The sequence below is a fragment of the Camelus ferus genome, chromosome 11 (assembly GCF_009834535.1).
Source record: "Camelus ferus isolate YT-003-E chromosome 11, BCGSAC_Cfer_1.0, whole genome shotgun sequence".
Lineage (NCBI taxonomy): Eukaryota > Metazoa > Chordata > Mammalia > Artiodactyla > Camelidae > Camelus > Camelus ferus.
The window spans coordinates 785,802-810,110 of record NC_045706.1 but is presented as its reverse complement, the minus strand read 5'-3'; the positions used below and the strand labels follow the sequence as shown (position 1 = coordinate 810,110).

General features: G+C 63.0%; 2 protein-coding genes across 8 annotated transcripts in view; both read left to right on the top strand.

The window, feature by feature from the left end:
* Nucleotides 1–24,309, top strand: part of INPP5A (inositol polyphosphate-5-phosphatase A) — a 158,009-nt gene that overhangs the window by 116,279 nt on the left and 17,421 nt on the right. For all 5 annotated transcript variants that reach the window (XM_032490609.1, XM_032490606.1, XM_032490608.1 and 2 more), the window contains one exon: nt 8,004–8,088. In XM_032490609.1, the coding sequence (XP_032346500.1) occupies nt 8,004–8,088 (85 nt within the window). The remainder of the gene's footprint in view (nt 1–8,003; nt 8,089–24,309) is intronic.
* On the top strand, nt 16,525–24,302 carry LOC116666892 (translation initiation factor IF-2-like). 3 transcript variants are annotated; one of them, XR_004323698.1, is made up of 2 exons: nt 16,525–22,629; nt 23,602–24,302. XR_004323698.1 is itself a non-coding variant. In XM_032490611.1 (2 exons), the coding sequence occupies exon 2, from the start codon at nt 20,730–20,732 to the stop codon at nt 21,831–21,833; it is 1,104 nt and encodes a 367-aa protein (XP_032346502.1). In that variant the 5' UTR covers nt 16,525–18,154; nt 18,705–20,729; the 3' UTR covers nt 21,834–24,302. The 3 variants fall into 3 exon arrangements, 2 of the variants coding, with proteins under 2 accessions (XP_032346502.1, XP_032346501.1); XM_032490611.1 differs by having other exon boundaries at nt 16,525–18,154; nt 18,705–24,302; XM_032490610.1 differs by having other exon boundaries at nt 16,525–19,815; nt 20,536–24,302.

Genomic DNA, 24,309 nt, shown 5'->3' with positions numbered 1-24,309 from the left:
TGCTAGCTTTTGCGGCTACTCCTGCACCGAGGGCTTGGCCTCACGTCGCCTTCCCGGCGTGCATGGAGCCGGGCTGGGGTGTGAGTGGCGTCCGAGGCGGTGGAGGGGCCGGGCAGACCCGAGCCTGAACCTGCTCTCGGCCCGACGCCGGAGGCTTTGGCCCACATGCACCTGTAGGGCCCAGAGCTTTGTCCCCTCAAGCTGACCAGGACTGCCATTCTGGGCGGCTTATCCACTGGTCGCTGTCTCTCGAGACCTCCCGGGGGCAGGTGCTAGCATCACCCAGTCTGTGCTGAGGCCCCAGGTTGTCACAACTGCAGCGCCGCCCCCGCTGGCACAGCGCTGGGGGAGGGGGCACCGGTGCTGGTGGGAACAGCTGCCTCAGTTCAGGGGGAGGGAGGGGTGCGGTTCCAGCAGACTCAGCAGCAGCCCTCCCCGGAGGGGCCACCTCGCAGCGGCCGGACCTGCCTCCCTGGGGCCGCTTGGCTGGGGTGCTGGTCTCGCGGACCGGTCAGGCCGTCAGAGGGGCGGGGGGTCCGGCACTTCCCTGCGGCCCTGCGTTCCCATGAGCCGCTCCTGTGGGGCGCACAGCCAGCCGCGGATCCGGACCTCCGCCGCGCGGGGCGGCCGCCCGCACAAAGGGCCGCTCTGCAGTGCGGTGACTGACGGGCGCCCTTTCATCGCGGAAGCTAACCTTTTGGCAGCCACCAGCAGACTGCATTCTGCGCTGCCGACCGGGAGGACAATGCCACGCTGGCCCTTTGAATGGACTCTGCCACCAACAGTGCCCCATTCACGGCGCTGGGAACCTCTGGGAACATTGTCTGCGGGCCGGCGTGGACGCGGGGAGACGGCGAGGAGGCTCCGAAGGCGGCCCGCCTTCCTGGCTTAATCCCCTGTAAAGCTTTGCAGGCCGCATTTCCCTCGGAGCCGGGTCAGGCCGGGAGGGGGCACGCTGGCCCCACGAGCCGGGGGCAGGGGGGCGGGGGGGCTCGGGTTAAAATGAGAGGCACCTGGTGCTGCGTTCGCACCTTTCCTGCGAATCTGAGGTTATTCCAAACTTCAAAGCTTACTTAAAAAGACCCGAGAGAGAAACTCTCATCTGGAATGTGTAACCTTCGAGCCGAGGCTCCGAGCAGCACCTGTTAGCGGCGCCGGCATCGTGGGCGGACCCACGTGGGCGTCAGAAAACAGCGTTCCCAGTGTTGGCAAGGGGCAGCCGGTGGGCTCACCGGGCTTTTTCTTGCAAGGATGATCCTGATGTTTCTCGTGCAGTGAACATTTTACTTCAAGCCTCTCGTTTTACAAGTTAAAAGGAGACAAACCCCTTTATCAGCGAGGAGCGTTAAGCTCGGAGACGTGGGAGTGGGCGGCCGCACGGCTGTCCCGGCCCCTGCGCAGGGCCTGGGGTCCCATCTGCCTGGAGGAGTGGCTCGGACCCTCCACGGGGCCGAGGGCTGGGCTGTGGGGGCCGCCTGCCCCTCTGCGCCCCCCGTGGGGAGGGCCCTCTCCCAGGCCGGCGGTCACGGTCTTGGAGAGCGTTTGGGGCGGTGAACAGGGGCAGACACCTCTGCTCACACACTCCTTCCTGGAGTCTCCCAAGCTTTCTGCTGTGAAATGAGGTTTTTTTTCCACAAGTGACAGGGCTCTTGTGTCTCCCCTTTGAAATGCAGCCCGGCCAGGTTCGCAGGAACGTTTTTACATCACAACTGTGAAATCTGGGCATAAAGCACCCCTTTGTCCCACCAGTATCTCCTCACAAATACAGTCCGTTGTCACAGCGCTGAAGTTAATTTGATCAACATTGGGACATTTAACTTTTATGTCCAGTCAAAAGAGTTGTTTCACGCTCATTTTGGGCATTCAAAGAAAATGATTGCCAGAAAAATAATGCTGCCCGGAACAATTCCGAGCAATTAGTTTCCCAGGGCGAGGCGGTGTGATGCGGCCGCCACACAGGGCCCCTTTGTCGTCCTGCGGGCGGTCATCAGTCAGCTGTCAGCTGCTCAAAGACCCCAGTCTCAGGGTTTCTCTCCCGGCCGTTCCCAGAGCTCGCCTCGCTGAGCAGCCAGCAGAAGAAAAGCCGCAGGTCTCCAGGCGGAGGCTGACTCCCTGCTCCGGGTGCAGGTCACCGGGACGCCCCGCCTGGCTGGCCGCCCTGACCTCGCCTCCCGCCCGACGGCCTGGGGAGCCGGCTGCCGCACCCTGTCCTGGTTCCAGCCTGCGCCCTCCAGTGCCTGGGTGTCCTGTGTCTGTATGGGGCCCAGCACGGACATGAGAGTCCCAGGTCCGACGGGCAGCACAGGCCCGCGCTCCTCAGCTGAGGGCTCTGGGCTCCCCTGTGTTCCTAGCTTTGGGCAGGCAGGCCGGCCCCCGGGAGGATGTGTGTGACGTCCGTGAGCTCACGGTTCCTCACAGCTCTGGTGGCCGTGGCTCTGTGACGTGTCCTTTACTGAAAGCTAACCCGAGCACCCAGGCCAGTGTGGAGGGCGGTGGCATAAGTTCCCGCCCTCCACTCAGCAGCCGCACTTTTGTGCTTTTCCACACTCGTCCTTCTGTTCAGGAAGGACACGGGGGTGCCCCAGACACCCCTGCTCTCTGTCCTGACCCTCTTGGGCCCCTTCCCAAGCCCGGGCCTGTGTTCCCTGGACGCGCGCTCACTCCCGCCCCGGCCCCGGGCTTGGCGCGTGCGCCGTGCTGTGTTTTGTCCCGGGTCTGCATCGTGTCCCTTCGGGGCACGCGGGCTTCCGCCAGCACCTTAGGTTAAGTTCTGCAGGGTCGTGGGGATGGCGGCGCCAGTGCCTCCCTCTGCAGCTCGTGCTCCTGGCTGTCACGTCCGTGCTGCACTGTGTCCCTCAGGGCAGCTCCCTCCCACCCCACACCCAACAGCCGTCTTGCTGGCCTTCCTCTGGGGTGGCTCAGGGTTTTGCTAAAGGTCAGGCTGTGAACACGGAGTAGTCTGTGTTTCCTGAGCACTGTGTCCGGTGTCTGCTGGCATCGAAGGTTTAAAGGCTCCCTGGCTTTCTAAGTGCCCCAGTCTTGCTTCCTCCGCCACTTAAGTGGAGACCCGAGTGGTCCCAGGAGGCTGAAGTTCTGCTCCGCTCCTCTGGCTGTGGTGGCCTCTGAAGAAGATGTGTATTTAACATTGTGACGCTCTTGAGAGAACGCATCAAAGCACCTGCTGATGGAGGCAGGCGGGGGGGGGGGGGGGGGGACTCCTCCCGGCAGCTCTGCCCTGAGGCATTCTGACGTTCTGACAGGGAGGGGTCACCGACAGGAGCCTGTCCCTGTGGAGGCTGGCGGAGTGCCTTAGCGGTTGAGAAGTGCCTCCTGCCCCGGCCCCACCTCCAGAGGCAGCGGCCTCGGTGTGCAGAGAGGAAACGCAGGCCCGGCAGGTTCCCGCAAACCCGCAGCTGCAGCCACCGCTCCGTCTCCCACAGCTCTGGGGCTGGAGGTCCCGGACGGGGCCCGCGTGATCGGGCCTGGAAGGCCCGCTCCCCGGCTGGACGGCGGCCGGCTGCCCTGTTGCTGTGTCCTCACGGCACAGAAGGTGCTCTAGTGTCTTTCTTACGAGGACCAGGGCCCCCGTGACCCCATAACCTTCATCACCTCCTTAGGGCCCGTCTCCCGGAAGTCACATCAGGGGAGTGTGGGAGATGGTTCAGTGCCCCGTGGGCCACGAGTGCTGGCCACGAGCCGGCTGAGATGAGAGGGAGTTTCAGAAACGGGGAGCAGTCACCAGGGAGCTCGTAGGAACGGCCCGGACTCGTCACTGATGTCTCCTTGGCCACACGGCTGGCCCAGCTCACTCTCTGTTCTCACTGCCTCAGGCAGTGGCCTTAGCGTGCTGCGACTTCCCCAGGTCCATCCCACATGAGTGTCACCTGTGCTGGGCTCAGCCTGCCCGCTGGAGGGGCGTGCGCATTCCTGGCCAGGACAGCGTGCTGGGGAAGTCAGGACACCCTGGGCCGGACGGCGCGTGGTGCCCTGATTGTTCGCTGCCGGTGGGCAAGTCACTTCACCTGACGCGAGAGGGACATGGCAGCTCGCCCGGCGCTGGCTCAGGTTCTGCTGACAGAAGCCTTTCTGCTTCTCCAGGACCCTCCCCACTCTCTGCCCCACGTGCGTTTGGGACAACAAAGTATGACTGTCCACCTGGGGGCTGCCTGCCCGCCCAGGCCCGAGCCCAGGGCAGCACTGGGCGGGTAGGCGGGGAGCCAAGCATGACATCAGTCTGTTGAAGGCAGTTAGGTGTGCGTGATGAACCTTCCGTCAGACGCTTCAGACGAAGGGCAGCTTGAACTCTGGGGTCAGCTGCCCAGTCTCAGTCGCCTTCTGTGGGCGTGGTTTTGCTCTGAGGATGTGGCCTTGCCCGATCTCAGATGTCTGTCAGTGTCCACCACGTTCCGCAGTTAAAGTCAACACAGGAAGGATCCTGGTGCCAGCCGACCGGGCACGCCAGCCCCTCACTGGCCTGACGCCCAGTCCTGGGGTGAAGGTCTGATCCTGCCCACGGCCAGTGGGCAGACGCCCTAGATAGAAACATGTGCCCTCGAATATTTGGTCGGCACGCCTCCCCCCCATGGGGGGGGGCCGCGGCCCCTCTGCGTGGTGTCCATCATGTGACGGAATCGCCCGTCAGGACGGAGGCTGTTCTCAAGGCCTGAAGCATTGATCTTTGCGGCCTTTCTTGTGATTCTCGTTTTGAATCAGGCCCCCGGTATTGATGGGGACTACTTTTTAATCATAATAGCTCCTGACAAGGTAATTAATTTTAAAGCAACTCTTCTTTCCTCCTGGCCCAAATGGCGCTATATTGAAATTAGAAGTGAGTGCGCAGGGGGTGGGGGGGAGCAGAGGCTCTGGGGCACCCCCCCCCCCCGCTGCTCTGTCTCCCGCCCTTCAGGGTGGGGCTTGTTGTTGATGGGCCAAGGCCCTCACGTCGGGAGGAGCAGGCAGGGAGCACAGGCCCTAACGATGGCATCACCAGACTCAGGACACGCTGTGGAAGAGGCTGTGCGACGCAGCATGCTCTCCCTCCGGACCGCCAGAGCTGTTATAGTTGATTCAGCCCCAAACTAAATCTGAAATTTGTCATTTTTTAAAAAGGAGGTTGCCTCAAGGTAGGGTCTGCCATTTAATTAGCCAAACAGTCGCTGCTTCCTTAATACACACTCCGATGTCAGCTGCTCATGCTTCTTGTAACTTCCTTCCCTGCCCATGGCAGTGAGATAGTCAGTCCGCTGGGCGCCGCTCCACAGGCAGCAGGGGACGGCGGCGCTGACGTGCCTGCAGGCATCCGTGGGAGCCACTCTTGGCTGTGGGGACCCTGGGCCCCCAGGCGGGATTCACCTCCGTCTTCTGTCACCTCCTCAAGGACCCCGGGGACCCCAGGACCGGCGTGGCGGCCGCGACTGAGCATGGTGCACTCGTTAAAGCCCGACGTGATGGGGGTGAGCGGACACAGAGTTGGTCCACAGCTGGCGGGCACGGGCAGGCCCCTGCTCTGCGAAGGGTCCTCGGCCTGGGTTCGTCCCCTCAGGCTCATGGGACGGAGGGGCACTTGATCAGAAATGGACCTGACACTTGGGCTGCAGGCACACACGTATGTTACGCCACACATGTGTGCACGTGACATGTGCGCTGACACCCACCACACACCTGCATCGTGACGCAGACCACTGGCCTGGAGCAGCATGGGTCCAGGCTGCATGGGTCACTGCATTTTCAGCAGGAGACGCCGCAGGATGGCACAGCTGCGGTTGGTTGAATCTGCAGACGCAGAACCGCGGATTTGGGGCCAACTCTGGGCTATACGTGGATTTGCTGCCGAGTGGAGGCCTGGCGCCCCTCACCCCGTCTCGTCCAAGGGCCAGCTGTACACACATGCCACACGTGTGTATGTGATGTGGGCGAGGCAGGGCTGACCCACCGGTGTCCCTGCCAGTGCCCCGTGTCCCATCTCTGGGCAGTATGTCCTCTGCAGGAAGACGTAACTTCAAAAGAAGTGAAACTTCTGGTCATCTTCACTGTTAATAACAGTCTGTTACAATACGTCCTTTCCTCCTCAAATTCAAGTGTATGAGAGTTAATCCAATTTAAAAAGGTAATGAGACTTCCTGTAATTTAGCAAGATGATACAGTCATTAATATGCAAGAGAAACTTGAAAACAGCTGAGGTGGTTTTTAAAGGAATTTCAACAAGAAGGGCTTCCCTATAGAAAGTCCTGCTAGTGGGAAGTGTTTGGGAATAGATCAGACGTCTGCAGAGAAGAACAGAGTCTCAGAGAGACCGGTGTGACTCAGGGACTCTGCACGAGCTCGGGGACGAGGGGGGCATGAGAGGGAATGGCTCGGATCGATCGACGCTGGGAAAATCCATAAACTCAGATCCCTGCTTCACGCGTAATTCCAGATGGATTAAAGGCTGATGGCGCGACTCACCTTGGAGACGAGAGAACTTGTGGATCGGCCTCGGGAGAAGCACCAGCAGCCGGGGTCGGGGCGGGGGACCTGTGTGGAAGTCAAGGCTTGTGTGTGGCTTGGGTGCCGTGAACCCAGCGTCGCCACGCCCGTCTCAGAAGAGGTCAGAGCAGCAGAAGGCACAGAGCGGGAAGAGCCAGGCAGGTGCAAGCAGGAGGGAGCGCAGGCTCCGGGCGCAGGGGGCGGCCTGCTCGCCGTCCAGGGCTGCATCCCCTCCAATGCGGCCACACGGGCAGGGCGCCCAGGCTGCCACACGCACGGCGGGGATGCGACTGTCCCCTGGAGGAGGCGCCACCCACTCAGGACGCTGGAAACACAGCCACTGTGTCGCTCCCACTCAACCTTGTGGTTCTGTCATAAAAACCTAAATTTTGTCATATTGCCCTGTCATGGGGGGAGGCTATAGCTCAAGTGGTGGAGCACATGCTTAGCGGGCACAAGGTCCTGGGTTCGATCCCCAGTGCCTCCTGTAAAAATAAATAAATAGACCCAGTCACCTTCCTCTCACCATACTGCCTTGTCATTCCAGTGTCGCAGCCCTGCCCGCCCACACCCCGGCGTGCCCGCTCCCGCCTGCACTGCGGCTCGTGGGTTTCTAGGTCACCAGCCAGAGGGATTGGGGTGCACGTGGGCCACGGTGCCCCCTGGCTTTGCCACCCGATAACATTTAGTTCCTCAAAGTCCATCCTCGCGCACCGTCTGGTCTGCCAGGCTGCCCTGGCCCCCAGCCCCACGCCGTCTGCAGCCCCAGCTGCGTGGGAGGTTGGGGACTGTGTTCGCCAGACCTTCCTTGCTCGCGGACCACGGCTCTCACGCAGCTGTCTTGTCAGCAGTGGTTCTCATTCTGCTCTGGAGTTGGCGGTGATGGGCGTGCTCTTCCCTACCCCGGGCCCAGCCTGGGCTCCCGCTGCTGCGCGGGTGGGCAAAGGGTCGGGGTGAGCGGTGCTCCCAGCCTGGTCACCGTCACCGGGAGGAGAGGCCTGTGAGGGGGCTGCCGACATAACCACTGACCGACATTTGCTGGGTTTGCCTTCTTCAGTTGAAAAATCTTTGTGAAATGAATTGTGATTGATTTAAAACATGGGCAGAATTTTTGAGCAAGGCAGTACCTGGTGTAAAAAAATGGAATTGCTCTTACTTTGTAACTGAAATTATCCCCGAGGGACACTTGGAGAGCAAGTTCAGTGTCCCCCACTGACCGGGAGGAGCCACCCAAGGGCCGGGGAGAGCAGCTTGGGTGTCGTGCGTCCCCTGCACGTGCTACCCCCCCAGTCCCCCCAACTCCCCACCACTTCTCTGAGTCCTTTCCCGCCCCTTTCCTTCCCGGCGTGGCTGTGGTTCTCACCCAGCGAGGGGCCGCGCTGGCGCACACACCTCCATGCAGTTGGGTCCACGGTAGAGTCCGGACAAGTCTGTCTTCCGCGGCAGGAAGCGCGTGTGTGGGGAGGGCGTGGGACGGATGCGGGCTGGCGGGTGGGTGGGCTCAGCACACCTGGTAACCCCTCCCCTCTCTCCTCCAGGATCAGCGACCAGAGGTTCGAGAAGGCCTCCTACTTCGTGTTTGGCGATTTCAACTTCCGACTGGATTCCAAGTCCGTGGTGGAGGTAGGCGCCCCGGCTTCCACTGTGTGTTCAATCCTGTCCGGAAGCAGCAGTGAGGCCATTGACTGGAGTGTTCACGCCATCCTACTCGCTGGTTCTTTTAAGACAAACTCCTAACGAAGAAGGTCTTATTGTCAGAGAGGGGCGTTATCCGAGGTGAGGTGAGCCGGGGGCCCTCGGTACTGCTGGCTGGTTGGCTGGCTCCTGCCTGGCGCTGCGCGGACCAGGTTTCCCGGCTGTGGGAGTTGGGGGCCACGTGTGTGACCCTCAGGCCCCTGGGGTGATGCCCCTGCTGAGTGACAGGTGCAGGTGTGACCCTGGCCCGGACCCCCACCATCCCAGCCACGTAGCCTTGAAGCGTGGCCTCCTCCGCGCAGGGCCAGCCTCTCCATGACAGCGGTGTGACAGCTCCTCGGCTCTGGGACGGTGGTCGTGCCTCCCCAGCTCCCCTGGGGCTGCAGCAAAGAGGGGGCCCCGCCCCAGGTGCACGTCTCCATCCAGGCCTGGGTGTGGGAGGCAGGCTCCTGCCCAGTGCGTGGCACACTGGGCGTGCACTGGTGGAAACAGCAGTAGGATCCCGGGCTCCCTGTGCTCCTCTCCAAGCAGTGGCCTCAGGAGCCAGTGACCCTCCCTCCTCTAGAGACTGAGTGGCGGCGGGGGGCTCTGACCAGAGGGGCACCTGTGCGGAGGGGCTCTGACCAGAGGGGCACCTGTGTGCAGAAGGGCTCTGACCAGAGGGGCACCTGTGCGGGGGGCTCTGACCAGAGGGGCACCTGTGTGCGGAGGGGCTCTGACCAGAGGGGCACCTGTGTGGGGGGCTCTGACCAGAGGGGCACCTGTGTGCGGAGGGGCTCTGACCAGAGGGGCACCTGTGCAGAAGGGCTCTGACCAGAGGGGCACCTGTGTGCGGAGGGGCTCTGACCAGAGGGGCACCTGTGTGCAGAAGGGCTCTGACCAGAGGGGCACCTGTGCAGAAGGGCTCTGACCAGAGGAGCACCTGTGCAGGGGGCTCTGACCAGAGGGGCACCTGTGTGCGGAGGGGCTCTGACCAGAGGGGCACCTGTGCGGAGGGCTCTGACCAGAGGGGCACCTGTGTGCAGAAGGGCTCTGACCAGAGGGGCACCTGTGCGGAGGGCTCTGACCAGAGGGGCACCTGTGTGTGGAGGGGCTCTGACCAGAGGGGCACCTGTGCAGGGGGCTTTGACCGCTCAGAGTGTTTTCAAGTAAACGGATGGGTTCCACTGAGGACAGTAAACCTTTCTCTGGTTCTGCTGGCTTTTCCTTCCTCATTTCGAGTTTGGATCAGTCATCAGGGTCCAAGGTCCCATGGGTTCTGCCCTTGGAGACCCCGGGTGCGGTGCCGTCTGGTTGAAACCTGCCCATGTGAGATGCTGGGGGCACAGGGAGCCAGGCCTCTCACTCACCCTCCCCTTCCTGAGGCCGTGAGCCTGTGAGAACTGGTCACGCTGGCTGGTACTTGGCCCAGTGAGTCTGCTCTGCCCAGAGCAGCCCCCGCTCACCCCGAGGGTCCCTGAGAGGAGCCTTGGAAAGACCAGAGCTGGCCGTGGTGACCGGCCAGCCGCCAGCACATTAGGAAAGGTCAGGGAAGTTTCCAAAGTGGCCTTTTCTTCCTCATAGATCAGACACCATGGCAAAGGGCGGAGGCTCTGGACTCAGGCCGGGATTGGCGGGGGTGGGGGGGCAGGGTCTGGTGTCTGTTGCGGGGACTGAGCTGGCGTTTGGCTCCTGGAGGTTGTGGCGCAGGCAACGGCAGTGGGGGTGGCACAGCCAGGGCTCCTGAAGAGGCACGGTTCCCTCTTCCTTCCCGAGTGCGAGCGGCCGTGCGCGTGCCATGCAGGCAGTGCTCCCGGGGCTGCACACTCCCTGTTGGGTAACAGCCCGGGCCTCCGTCGAGCAGCATGGCTGTGAAACCAAACTCCGCCACCTCGGGCTGGAGGGCTGCCCGTCTGGGGAGCAGCTGTGAGTCCTCCGGGAACTGCACGCTGCTCTGAAAGTCACCCAGGACGCCGGGTGACCAGAAGCACTGGTGTTTGATGGGCTGCTCAGCTTTTGTCAGGTCTCCCCAGGTCCCTCCTCCTCTCCCTTCAGGAAGACATGGGGTCCTTTCTCTTGATCGCTTTCCCAACAAACAACACAGATAAGGAAGCACCTGAAGTCCCGTGCTCAGTACACAGTTCTCACAAACAGCTGTTTCTCCAGGGGGCCAGGACCGTGCACACCAGCCTCCCCTCCGGGGCCCTCGCCTTCCACCTGCCTCGCCGCCCTGCGCCTGGGCCCAGCCTCCCCAGGCCCCGCCGGCCCCCCTCCGCTGGGCCCCGAGGGGCAGGCCTGTCTCTGGCCCCATGGCCCTGGTGTCCTGCCATGTGGGCAGCTGGTGACAGACCCAGCGCTGGCCGAGCGCACCCGGGACGGTCTGGGGCCCGTGCACGTCCGGAGCTGGGAGGGAGGTGAGCGGCCCCCTGGTGTCCTTGTCTGCCCTGCCTTGTGTGGGCCTCTGTGTGTGACATCAGGTACAGAGCATGAGTTTAACCGCTAGTAAAAATAATAAATGTTACACATTTACGTGGTCCCTTCCCGCGAGGAGATCAATTAACAAACAGTAAATCACCCATCTGTCCTAGACTAGGCTCTGTTATGTCTTAGTCAGAAGCCCTGTTGACTGCCATGCGGGGGCGCCTGGGCTCGGGTGCTGGGGGGCCCAGCGGGACCCACAGGCAGTTCCAGTTCCCGGGACACCAGGGCTGAGCCCAGGCGGTGGGGCAGGGAGTGGGGCCTCTGCGGTGCGGGCAGCGCGGGAGGGTGGCCAGGACACCCCCGCCCTCAGGGCTGCAGCCGGTCCCCCGCAGCCCGCCGCTTGCTCTCATCAGCAGTCTCCCCCGGGCGCCCGGCTGGGGGCTCTTCCCGGGGCTCCCTTGCCCCGGCCTCCAGGCAGCCCCTCCCGTGAGTCGTCCGGGCGTGCGGCATCTCTGCGGGGACCTAGGTGCCACCCTGGGACCACCCCCCCCGGAACAGCCTGTGCTCTGGCCCCACCCCACGACGGCCTCATGCAGACGCCGCCCGCCCCGCCGCCCCGTGACCCCGCGCCGACTGCTCAGGTCCGCACGCTGCACACGAGGGGAGCCCGGGCCCTGTTGTCTGGCACTTCCAGAGGGGGAGGAAGTCAGTGGGGTTTAAGTGAATCATGGGTCTCGGATCGCGCAGTCGTTTTTGGAGGGTTTTCATGCGCACGTGGCTCTTTAAAACCTGTGGCTGGATGGCTTGTCCGTGGACAGAGACCTTGAGGTTTTGCACAGTTTGTTACATAAGTAAAGCAAACCGGTGGGAAGTGACTTTTATTCCAGTTTTTTTACAGTAGAGGTTTCAGTATAGAGTTTTTTTAGGGCCATTTGGCCAAAAGAAGGCTGTAGCCCTGGCGTCAAATACTCTTCCCTCAGCGCCAGCAGCAGTGCAACCACCAACCCTCTGTGCAAAGTCCAGGGTGTGCAGAGGCTGAGGCCCCCACCCCGCGGACACAGGGAGCCAGCGGGGAAGCTAGCTCTGGGGTCCGCCCTCACTCCTTCCAAAGTGAGGCCTGTAGTTCCTAAGAGCTGTGGCCGGACCGCGCGGCATCTGGACCGTGTGTCACCCCCAGGTCGTCGCATTGCCTTGGCTTCAGACCCGTGCATCCCATCAGGAGAGCTGTGACTAACTTCACGCTCGTCCCGAGGGTCACACGGAAACAGCGCGTGCGCCAGGTGGAGCCTTCCTGTGCTGTGCTCACATCCCCCTGTGTCTGTGTCCAGAGGCCGCTGCGCCCAGCCACCGCGACCTGGTGGCCGGAACAGCAGACGTCGTTTCCACAGTCTGGAGGCCAAAGTCCGCGGCCGGGTGTCGGGGCCGCGCTCCCCAGAGACGCTCCGGGGAGGCTCCTTCCTGTGTCGGCAGCTCCGGTGACCCCGCCGTCCCTGGTCTGTGGCCGCGCTCTGCAGTCTCTGCCCTGTCGCCGGGGGGCTGCTCTCTGCTTCTCTGTGTGCACTTTCTTCTTACAAGTCACCAGCCCTCGCACTCAGGGCCCCCAAATCCAGGATGTGCTCCTCTCGAGAACCCTAACTAATTACACCTGCAGAGACCGTCCTTCAAAGTAAGGTCACCGGCTGAGTCAGGGTGGCAGGAATTTGGGGGCACCCTCCAACCCGCAGCAGTGCCGGGCGCCAGAGGGACGTTTCTTCCCACCACTTGCGAGGGTGAGACTGACACATAAAGCATCTCTGTGGGAGAAGCTCGCCCTGAAGACAAACGCGGCCGGGAAAGGCCGGTGTTTCGTGTTGGCGATTCGTTTCAGCAGCTCTCGTCGAGCTGCCTGTCGAGTTCTTGAATCGCAGGACACCCTGTAAGCACCTCCTTTGGAAAACCAGAATCTGCTAGTTGGCAGCGCACAGCTCTTTGAAATAGTTTCTAACTGTAAAAGCAACTTGAGAAAGTTTGTGGAAACCAGAGAAAATTTCTCCCAATCTTCCTGACAGGCCGTTAGGCGGAGTGGGCCGCGGGCAAGGCCTGGAGAGGCCGGTCGCGGCGTAGAAGGGTGGGCAGGGGCGCCCGGGCGCAGGCCTGAGGCCAGCGAGCAGGCGGGGGGACGGGGCTCCCAGCGCGGCGTCCCCGGCCTCAGGCTCCCGCTGCTTTGCTCCTGATGTGTCCGTTGAGTGGAGAGGATGCACGGCGCGGGCTGCCGCGTCCGCTACGCAGCGTGGCCCCGCTGCTGCAGCCCACGTGGGCGGCCCTCCCGGCTGGGACGTGGCTGCTTGGGGAACCAGGGCTCATGCTCCAAGCGGGACCAGGTCATCTCAGCGCCAAGCCTCAGGTTGCCCCAGGTGTCAGATCCCGTGGGTGCGCACCTGAGACGCCGTGATGCTGGCATGGCCTTCCAGCGGGACCACAATGTTTCGGGGACACTTGGGTGCCGTGGTGGAACCTGTGGGTTTTGGCCTTGTTTTCCTCGCACGGAGGAGCACTGGGGAGAGAGAAGCCGTGGTCTGTGTCCAGTGTCCTCCCCGGCCCGGCCGTGTGGCCCGTGTCCACAGGGGCCCCAGGGCTTGCATGCTCTGACGTTGAGCCTGGTGTGCTGTGTTTCTTTGCTGTTTGTCCAGTGGGACTTCTCTGCCATCTGCTGCAGGGCCAGGGTTGGCAGCAGGACTGGGGTGGGCGCAGCGGTGGCCCTGGATGCCGGGCCGTCTGCGCTTGTCTGCTCTTCCGTCCCAGCTCCCGGGAACGTAGAGAGCAGTGTGAGAACAAGGCTGCCAAGGCATCCTGCGGCTCCCGACGCGTCCTCAGAAGCCTTTGCCTTTTACAGGAGAGCCGGCCATGGTGTCGAAGGCCAGCCGGGGCCAACAGGACGCATCTGGGGGCCAGCCCCCCAGGGAGCATGGCCTGGCCTGGCACCATGGGACCTGCAGGTGGCTCAGGGGTGGTCTGGGGCATCGCTAGGCTGGCAGACGTCCCTGGGCGGGTGCTGGGATGCAGACGGGGTTTCTTTGCCCCACGCCGGCCGCGGCTCGAGTGCTGGCTGTTCCCAGCTGTGCCAAGGAGGCACGGGGGGCCCTGCCCTCTTCTTCCAGACAGCACAGCACAGGAAGAGCACGGGTTTGGGAGAAACACACCAAGGCTTGACCCCAGGGCCCTGGCCTGGCACCGCCCCATCCCCAGGTGGGCAGGCCACCCTCAGCCACGACCCTCTTGTGTTAGAGCCTACAGGCCGGGCCTGGAGCAGGAAAGGGCCGACGTGTATTCCTGGGGTGGCCTGTGCCCTCAGCCATGGTCTCCCCACAGACGGTGTCCAGATGGCCCACGGTCAGCGTGGCAGGTGACCGTGAGCGTCCCAGGCGGCCCTGCAGCTGTGCAGGGCACAAAGGTCTCCCCTGGAAGCCTTGTGGTTACTTTGTCTGCAGGGGCAGCACCTGCCCCTTGAGGAGGAAAGTCGAGGATTACCCTCCCTCATGGCCCAAGGAGAAGCTGGCTTGTCTGGGCTTCGGTTTTCGTGGTGAGCGCCCCTCCCCCAAGAGCAGCAGGTTCATCCCCCCACTGGGGGCCGCTGCCCTGGGGTGCAGTGGGCAGGGCTCCACGGGGGGCCTCTGGGGAAGGTGGGGCTGCTTGTCCTTTGTGGTAAGGGAGGGCTCCAGGGTCCTGGAGCCTCACCTGGCGCCAGCCCAGGGAAGTGTGCTTGTGAGAGGCTGCCCACGCCTACCCCCACCCTGGAATCTGAATTCCGTGCTCCAGATGCAAATGAATACAGATGTGCTCTCGGAGCAGAACGGAAAAGATGGTTCTGTGACCAAATGTGGCAGTGCTTAGGCCATAATTAAAACATACACAAATTAAACACGATTATCATGCGCCATCTAATGGGCCGTGCGTCCTGAACTAATTAATACGCAGCCTCGGCTCAGCCCTGCTGGCGGGACTGCTCGGAGGGTGTTATGCCGTGCGTGGTGGAACCGGCAGCTGGGCGCTCAGCTGGCCAGTGACAAAGAGTGACAGCAGTGCCAGGCGCTGCCGCCTCCGCGAGGCCGGGCCTCGCGCCCACCTGCCGTGCGTCACCGCTGACGGCAGCTGTGATGGGTGCGTTGTTGGAGACCGGCGGCTGGTTTTAAACTGGCTGCTAGCTGGGCCTCTGGGAACGGACGGGTCCCGTGAGGACCCTGACTTCTCCGAGGCAGCAGGCGTCGGCCAGGATGCTTGCAATCATGGGGTGGGGGCCCCAACAGCCGGGGTCCCAGCACCGCCCGCACCTGCCTTGAAAGAGGATGGCAGAACCCCCACAGGGCGTGCCCCGCACAGCAGTGCCACGAGGGAGACCTCGGCCAGGCTGCCTGGCGGTCTCGTCCCCTGTCCCAGCACGCAGACGTTTCTGCCACCCGGCCGCTTCTCTGGCTGCACCCGCATCCTGGAGAGGCCCCCCCCCCCCAGCCAGGATGCGCATTGCCCGTGCTGGCCCCTGGGAAGCCCATGAGAACCTGGAAGGCCACTGGGCGGGTGCTGAGTGCGACGAAGGGCTGCTTTATGTCTGGTTCCCGCTACCTCCTTGAACCAAACCCCAGTCGTGCCTCCACACGCCAGGCCCTGTAGCCCTGGGACACGGTGGGTGAGGCCGTCCAGAGTCAGTGGGAGCCATCAGCATTCGTGGGGGGCACTATGGGTGGGCGACGGCTGCATGGCAGGCGCCATGGGTGTGACTGTGCCTGTCCTTGGTCGGCGGTGTGCCCTCCGGCCCCAGCCCCCCAGCAGCCTCCATGAGTCGGTATTCTTGCCGGGGGGAGGGTCAGAGCCAGGGCGGGGCAAGGAGCTCGGGCAGTTTGCCGTCCGCAAGACAGGTGCCAGGTGCCGCCCACTCGCGTGAACCCTGGAGGAAGCCTGGTCTGGGGACGCCCCTGCAGACCTTCGGTGTGACTCTGAAGTGGTGGAGATCCCGGTGCGCACGGCCCCCTCTTCTGCCAACATCGACAAACCTCACAGGCTTGAAGTGTGTTCTGAGTCGGAAGCCACAGGGGACGGGCCCGTCCTGGCTGCTGCGCTGGCCACCTCCGTAGCCACGGTGGCCTCCCTCCCTCTCTGGACGTCCTCTTCTGACCGTCGGCTCCTGAAACTAACCGCCTGGCGGGCGAGATGGAGTTGCTGGAGGGCCGGGGGAGGCGTGCCAGCCAAACGGTCCTTCCCAGCGTCCTCGCTGGGCCTTTCACGGGAGCCTTGCTCTAGAAGGCCACGTTGTTCACCTGAATCACTGAATTCACTTCTCAGCGGCTGGAATGAGAAAGGGACCTTTATTCGTCTGCTTTGACACGGAGCCTCACGATGTCACAGGAAGGTGGACCGTGATGTTTGCGTGATGACGGCGACGGCTCTGGGGTTCTATTCAGGGCGTTGTCTGCCAGGAAGTTCACTCTGCAGACGTTGGCCAGTGTCTTCAAACGGTGGATTGATGGCAATATTAATTATTCCCAGGATCATAAAAGAAAAAATAGAAACCCCAGAAGCGTCCGCAGCCTGCCCCCGCCCGTCCCTGGTGCAGCAGTCAGCTCTGCTCACCGGCCCTCAGAGCCTCTTCCTGGGCCTTGCTCGTTGTGCTTTGTCCAGCAGTTGCTTTCCGCCTGCCCTTCAGAGTCCGCACAGCCCCCTGGGGACGTCAGGACGTGGGGAGGCACCTTCTGTGCCAGGCAGGTGGACGGGCGCTCCAAGGCCACGGTGGCGCCCCCTTGTACTCGCCCCTCACGGGCTCCTCCGCTCAGCTCAGAGAGTGGCCCGGACCCTGGCAGTCCCTGGAAGGAGGTGACAAGGGTGAGTCCTGCTCTCCCTCCTGTCCGTCCCCTGCTGCCCAGCGGGTCCGACCTTGATGTGTCCAGAGAAGGCTGGGGACGTCCTCAAGAGGCCAGACCAGGAGTGTGGCAGGTCCCCAGCCGGATCTGCCCTGGCAGGGATCCCCAGTGGCACTGCCAGTCCGTGGGAGCCACCCAGACACCTGCTGGACACAAGCCTGAGGCAGAGCCTTTGCCGCTTCCTCCTAGAAAAATTGGTGGAGCTCTCCTGGCCCCAGAGCTGGAATCAGCATTGGGTTTGCCCCTGGGCCGCATGCGGGCGCTGTCGCCCCTCCAGGCGGGGAGGGTGCTGGCAGAGCCGACCTGGAGGAGATGAAAGGGGCTTTATGGCACGTTGTCGCCCTGATGAACAGTTGACAGCGTGGGCCAAAGAGGACCCAGGTGCCTCGACACTGACACAGCCCTCACGACAGCGCCTCTCAGTGACTGGCTGCCCGCCCTGCGCCGCACAGCCCCCAGGGGTGTCAGCGCCTTCGGGCCTCCAGGTCGTGGACTCAGCCCTCGAGAGATGTGCCCCTCCCGGCCCAGGGGTTTGCCAGGGAGATCTTAGAGAAAGAAGTCAGAGTAAACGAATTGGTGGGATTTGGGGGGCGGCTCCCACCAGAGGGACAATGACCCCGCAGTGCTTCCAGTGAACACCCGACGTGGCCACGCCTCTGCTTGGCCCTCCGATCCTCGGTCCCCAACCAGGACGGCCCTTCCTTGAGTCAGGCAGGCCACCCTGAAAACCAAGGAAGTTGCCACCATGATGGGCCCCCCTGAGGGCGGGGTCGGCAGCCACAGCCCAGCCGCCTGCCGCAGACCACAGACGGCCCCCACGAACGTGGTGACCTCCTGGCCCGTCGGCCACAGGAGGGGCCCCGAGGCTGTGTGAGGGCCAGGCAGGCCAGGGCTCTGGCTTCCCAAGAGCTATGTGCGTGTCATATGTGTGGTGCACACCGTGTGCGTGCATGTGCACATGTGTGCACACGTGTGTGCACGTGTACAGAGGGAAAGGAGGCTGGGGCGTTGGCCAGAGCTCATCCGTGACCACATGTCCTGTGCTGGGTCAGTGGCACCTTGTGTTGTCCCCATGGTGAGTGCAGACCTGCGTCCCCGAGCACTGCAGGGTGGCTCAGAGATGCGCATCTGTCTGCCCAGTGCTTACTTTTGGGGTGTGTCCACCCCGAAGGGGAAGGGGTCAGAGAGTCCCCCGAGACTTTCCTCTGAGCACTTTCCCTTGGGTCTGTGAGTTGCCTGTGACCAAAGCAGGTTTTGAGGCCCCGTCTCCCCTTTAGGGTGTCAGCGAACTGAAAACTCCTGTCCTGCACCTGTTCTGACACTGGGAGGACTTGAAATGATGTCTGTAGGTGCTGGTGACCAAGGAACAGTCCATCCCTCAGGACCGGTGACTGCTTATCTGTTGTTCCTGGATGTCAGGGCACTGGCTGTCTGTCTGCCTGTCTGTCTGTCTGTTGGGATTTGGTGTTCTAATTCTCTGTGCACACCCGGCGCTAACCCTGTGGTGCGCGCGTGCTGATCCGTGACGGGGCCCCGCAGCGTTCTGAGACTCTGCGAGGCGGGTCAGGCGGTGGGACGTGGAGACTTGGTTCTCCTTCCAGGGTGAAGGGTTTTGTGGAATCCGACTCAGCGGGCAGTGACCTGTGCTGACGTTCAGCGTTACTGCAAGACTGTCTGTAGCATAAAAGATCAGGTTTATCCTCCAGGTGGGTTCTGTGTTCTAGAGTCACTTGAAAAATCTAAATGTAAAAAGTAACGGTTTTCCATTAACTTGTTTTGAAGAAAACGTGTGTAAAGAACTCAGGTGTCTGTCTGTGAACTGTGCCTCAAAAACCCTTCCCTGCTCCTCTCCGCAATCCGTGCCGCATGACGATGTTGGTGGAACTGTTATTTGTATGATTTTTAACTTTTAAATGTTTTATGGCTAGAATTTAACAAAAAAATAACAGGATGACCAGAATCACGGGACAGCGGTGACTTCCTCCTGACACCTTTTGGTGGGCTAGGTTTTCAGCAAAGAGCTTTCTGCGGGGTCTGCCCAGTGCGCCTCGCGGCCCTCGCTGCTGAGGACCAGGCGTCTGTGACCCAGCAGTGATTTCTGGGTGGGAGACCCCAAGAGCCCATCCAGGCGGCGCTCCACGCCGAGCTCCTGCTGGACACACGGCGCAGAGACCCCAGAGTGTCCGTGAGAGGGAGGGAAGCGGGCGCACCAAGAGGAAGGAGGGGCTGGCTGGAGGACGACTTGCTTTCACCTAGGAGCTACAGTGGCCCCAGAGACGGCTTCTGTCCCCAGAGCACGACCCCCCTGTGCAGAGGATGTGACACTGAGCATGCCGCTGGGCCTGCGTGCACTGGGTCTCCAGCCCTGTTCCCGGGAGGTGAGGGCACCCTGCTGCCATCGGACGGGTAGACGCAGTCAGTGGGGCGGCCACTTGGTTACCCCTTCTGGTTCCCGGCAGCTGCACCCAGAGCCAGGTCCCGTGGAGCGGCAGGGCTGAGGGCCACCCAGGCGGGCTGGGCGTGCAGAGGCCGCGACCCCCGGCGGCACAGGCGAGTCCTCGCCGCCCAGCCCGCTCTGGTGCGAGCAAAAGGGGGTGGATGAGCCCCGACTGAGCCCTGAAATATTTCTGGCCTCACTGCTCCGACTGGAACACGGCCAACAGCAGCTGCCACCTCTCCTCCCTGCGTCCCCCAGGCCGGTCTTCGCGGTCCCTCAGTTGTCACTGTTTCTTGGTTGGGTCTTGTGATGGAGGCACAGATTTCACATGTGGGGGTCCTGAGATGTGAGCGCTGCCTGCAGAGGGCCAGCGGGGCCTCCCGACGGTGGAGCCACACGCACGTCACCTGCGTGGGACTCCAGGATGCACCCGAGGGCCCCGCGCCACAGAAGGGCCCCGCGGCCCCGCCTGGGCTCTCGTCACAGGCACGCGTGCCCCGCCTGTCTTGAGGCCCGTGAAGACGTTACTTCTTTTACAGGCCTTTCCTTTCAGCTTCTCGGGAGTCCGTCCTCCGAGCGTGCTTGTGGCTGAGAAAGCCCAGCGGCCACGGCCAGTCGCGCCTTTGTGCCCCGGCTTTGTTTCCGATTTCACGCTATCAGAGGCCCGCATGTTCTCCCAAGGGAAGCTGTCCGGGTGAAAGTGCGAGCGCGGATGGCGGGGTGCCCCCTGGAGCCCACCCACCGGCCGACCTCAGCCCCAGTGGCGGGGGCCCCTGCGCCCGAGGCTGGGAAGTGCTTTCTTGCAGACGGGCTGATTCTTCTCGGTGTGAGAACAGCTGGAGTGGGGACCAGCTCCCGCCACCGGCAGTGGCCCCACCGCCCAGGTGTGGCCGCCCGGAGCCCTGGCGTGGCCGTGGGACGCCAGGCGAGGTGAGGGCGCACCCGGCTGCCCGGCTCGGTGCTTCTTCTGGAGCACTGGCCCTGTGGGGGGCAGAGGGAGTCCTGCCCTCGGCCTCACTGGGGGAAGCCCAGCGCGCAGAGGCCGCCGAGTCCGGCGGGGCACGGTGTGCAGCGCGCCTCACGGCGGCGGCGGAGGGGCCGACCTCGCCCGCAGGGGCTGCTGGCTGTGCTCATGGCTGGCCCAGGCTGTCCAAGTAGAGGGCGGACGCCCGCCGGAGACTAGGCGGCTTCACAGCCCGGGAAGCGGCTGCACTTGGTTTTCTTTTGGTTTGACTTTAAAAAGTTAACCCCGCCCCTAAAGTCTTAACCCACAAGCTGAGTGGTCAGGGCAGCAGACAGAGGACCCCGTATACGCGCCGGCTGACCACCCACGCCCTTCACGGGCAGCGGCCTCGTCACGGGCAGGTGGGCGCGCCAGGAGAACGCCAGACCTCGGTGGGGCTGGACGCCCTCGGCCCCACTCGGCCCTGTTGCTGTGGGCTCGTTCGTGATGCGCACTTCTCCGGGGGTGTCCAGGCAGAAATGGGGGCCCCCGTGTCCTGCCCTACAAGAGGTCTCAGTGCGAACAAAAAACAGAGAAGCCCAGTTCTCCTGGCTAAGAAAATGCTGGAAGGTCCCTCAATACCTGCCTGCAGTGCGTCTAAATCTGGGGGCCAGACTGGCTCTGTGGTTTGTTTTGATTTTGTCCAGACCTCCTTGCTCCACCTGGAGGGAAAGAAGCGCAGAAGGCTCTGAGAAGCCCAGTGGGAGCCAGCGGGGGCCCTCCCTGCGCCTTGAAACAGCCTGCAGGTATCTGGCCGGCTGTTTCCCTCCGCAGACCGAGCTCAGGACGAAGCCTCGCCCCACACTTTGTGCAGCCCTGATGAGTGACTGGGCCCCAGACGATGGCCTGCTTGCCCCTCCCAAGGCCCCTCCCCAGGGCACGGATCCGGGTAGGGGGAGCCGGAGCTGGAGGGGCCGAGACCAGGAGGCTTGGGAAGGGGCAGCCTCTCCCGGCACCTTGGACTCGGGTCACCTGGCCGCGCCCACCTGTCCCTCTGGAGCAGGCGCTTCCGGAAGGCCGAGACTTGCGGCCCGTCACTGAGAACGTGCCAGGCCCGGGCTGCGGTTGCGGGAAGGATGTCGATGGCTCCCCCCACACCCAGTCTGCGCCAGAAACACCAGCCGCTGCCAGGGTGGCTGGGAGACGGAGGTGTCCCTGCTGCCCAGAAAGTGTGCATCCCAGCAGGCGGCCCCCGACGCGCCTGACCGCCCCTCCCGCAGCCCCGGGGCCCCAGCGTCCCGGGCTCACCCCCTCGCACCGACTCCCTCTGTGGGATCTGACTCCGCGTGGGCCAAGGACCGCGTCGCAGCTGCACACTCACCCGTGGGCACTCCTGACTCCGGGTGGGGAGACCAACTGGGGTGCCCAGCCCACACGGGGGCTCTGCGGACAGGAGCCGGCTGTTTGTGTTCATTCTCGATGGGTATCTAGCACATACATCGCTTCCTCTGTGTCCTCGGGTGGAGAAAAGGTAACACGGAAGTGTGTTCTGGTTCTTTCTGCCCCTGGGCCCCCTGGGTGGGCCTGTACCGATGGACGCCCCCCATTCTGTCCTGGCTGCCCAGGACAGATGCCTCCCCCCAGCTCTCGCCACACCCCACGGCCCACCTGCCATTCCCTTCCCTCCCGCCTGAGCAGGTGCCCCCACCGCCCTGGCTCCCCTCAGGCCCTCTCCCCACCTCCCACACTGCCACTCACCTTTGCCCGGCTGGGCCCTCCCCCTGGACCCCTGCGGGCCTGCTCCTCCTCCAAGAAGATCCCTTATGGTCACCGTCGTCTCACTAGTTACCCCCGACACCCTGGCTCCCGGCATGCAGACATTGCCGCCCGGCACACAGGGGACGCCCTGGACGCCAGACGCAGCAGTTCCCGCCTGGCCCCAGCCTATGCTTGGTCCTTTGGAAATTTGGAGTCAGCTGGGGCTCCTGGGGACCCCTTCCTCTGAGCCCAGCATGCTGGGTGCAGACGGAGCCAGGTCTCTGAAATCAGAACCACAGCTGGGTCTGAAGCCTGTGGGCCATCGGCAAATGCGAACCAGTTGCTCTTTCTTAACACCTGTGGCCTCTTCAAGCAGATGGCCAGGCGGCAGCACCACAGCCCTTACCGCCGTTTAGAGACAAACGTCGCAAGGAAACTTCTGAGGGGCCTTTTACCACCGCAGATCAGAACTTGCTACACGAAACTTGGGAACGTACTTTTGGAAAGAAGCGTCTCGTCCCAGCTCTGACACCCACGCCTCCGCCCAGTCAGGCGTTACTCAGCACTTGCAGACCCAGGAGATGCAGGCTCGGGACCTTCCCGGCCTGGCTGGCCAGGGGCTGGTTTCACCTCGGGCCGTGGGGCTGTGTCCGCAGGGGTCAGGGCTGGGTGGTCTGCTCCTCCCCCGAGGGCCGGATGCAGGGCACCTCTGTCTGGCAGGGTGCAGAGGGTTCTGGAGGGCTGCACACAGTGGGTTCCTGGTGGGACCGCAGGGGCTCTGCCTCCACTAAGATTTTGAACCTGGTGCAGTCGGGGCACGGCAGGGCCGGCAGCTCCCGGAGGGGCAGGGCCAGCTGTACAGGTGCCCCGACCACCAGTGGTTTTGTATAAGTGGAGCAGCTGTCAAACCGCCCTTCTGGGCTGACGCTGGCGCCCAGGGCCTGTGGGCGCCCGTCCGGCAGCCTTGGTACCCGCGCAGCAGGTGTCCTCCCACGGCAAGCAGCCGCTCCCTTAAGTTCCAAGCAAAACACCAGGCGCCCCAGGTACCAATGGAGACCGTGCTGGGCCACCTTGCCCCGCGACCTTCACGTGGCTGCTAATAATGAAGTAATCTTATATGGGTCTTTAAAAATAGCAGTTTGGGAATTTTTTTTCTCCTTTCAAAAGAGAAAATGCCTCTGTAAGTGGGCGAGCCAGAAAAGCCTGGCCTGGGGCTTTCTGCATGAGTGGTCACGGCTGCAGATTGAAAGGCCAGGGGATAGTCCTGGATGCCCGGCCTGGGCGTCTTTAAAACCCGGTAAATGAGGTGGCTCCTGGCGGGTGTGGGAGAAAGGGCCCGGAGAGCCCGAGGCACGCGGAGGCCCCTCCTGTGGGGCCGGGCTGGTCAGATGTGTGTCCTTTGAGAGCGCGCCTGAAGTGTCGAGATAAAGCAATTTTTTAAGAAGTTTCCAGCAGACGCCTCTGGGAGAGACAGAGAATTTCCTGAATCAAGTCCCGGGGAGGCTGCGAGGCCGTCTGCCTGCCAAGCCCTCCGCATTCACCAGCGCTTAAGCCACTTAAGCGCATTAGCATCTGGATGGCGGGAGCTTCTGGCCTAGGGCTGGGCAGGGTGGCCGCTCTGGGCTGGATTGTTCCCTGCTTGTTCTAATCCGCGTCATTTGAAGGCGGCCAGGCTGATTTGTGACACATGAGTCCAAAAGCCACTTTGGGGGGCTTGACCTGATTAGCTGTCTGTGCTCTGAATGTCAATGCCTGCTGCAGTGCGTGTTGGGGACCGCGGCCCCCTGCCCGCGCTGGGCCACGCGGCCGGGAGGGGCTCTGGTCCCGCTGCCCTCTGACGCGGGGCCCTGAGTCTCCAGGCTCCCCATGAAGTGTGGCCTCATGAGGGCTCGGCAGAGGAACCTTTTTTCAAAAGTCAAAATCAGCTCCGTTGCCCTGGTTTTTTGCTTTTATAAAACCCTCTAAGCCTTTCTGGGAACACAGCTCTCATGATGTATGACTTGCACCCAAACCAGATCCAGTTGTGACCGCTGGTCCTGCCCGGCCGGGCCGGCAGCCCAGGCTCCACTTTCTGCCCCGGGCCTACCCTCTCGGGACCAGAAGCGTGTGGGCCGCTCCCCCACATCCTCGCAGCGCGTCTCGTGAACGAGGGGGTCTCTCGGCCTAGGTGGGGCTCTACACTCTCTCCGTGGCTCGGTGTGGTCTCAGCGCAGCCCTGTGGTGCCCAGCCGGCCCATCCTGCGGCCCCTCCCTCTGTGCTCTGTGGCCCGGCCCTCGGCCCGCTGTCCTCCCGCAACCCCCAGCGCGTGGCCTCTGTTTCCCCCAACTTGCCCTCGGGTCCCGTCCGGCCGCCTGGTGGCCTGAAACATCACCGTCCCTCCCCCCCGGGCTGCGGAGGAGCCACCAGCCTGTTCTCAGCAAAGCCCTCGCAGACCTTCCTGGGTCGCCTGTTGGGCAGGGGGGCCAGCAACGCTGCCGGTCACGCTCCCACTTCTGTGCGGGCGGATTTGTGCTCCCAGAGCCTCCTTCTCCCTCGGCGTCCCTTGACATCCCTTGATGTCCCTTGAAGTCCTGGGACCCAGGTGGAGCAGTAGGGGTCTGCCTGGAAAGGGCGGGGTCGGGGAGATGGGTGGGAACATTTGCTTCACAGTGACACGGCTGCGGGCTGCCCTGTGGAAACCCCTAAGGTCTTAGTCAGACTGAGTTCCTTCCTTGTCCTTCCC

Coding starts and splice junctions, on each gene's coding strand:
- LOC116666892 (XM_032490611.1), top strand. CDS start 20,730: ATGGCCTGCTTGCCCCTCCCAAGGCCCCTCCCCAGGGCACGGATCCGG.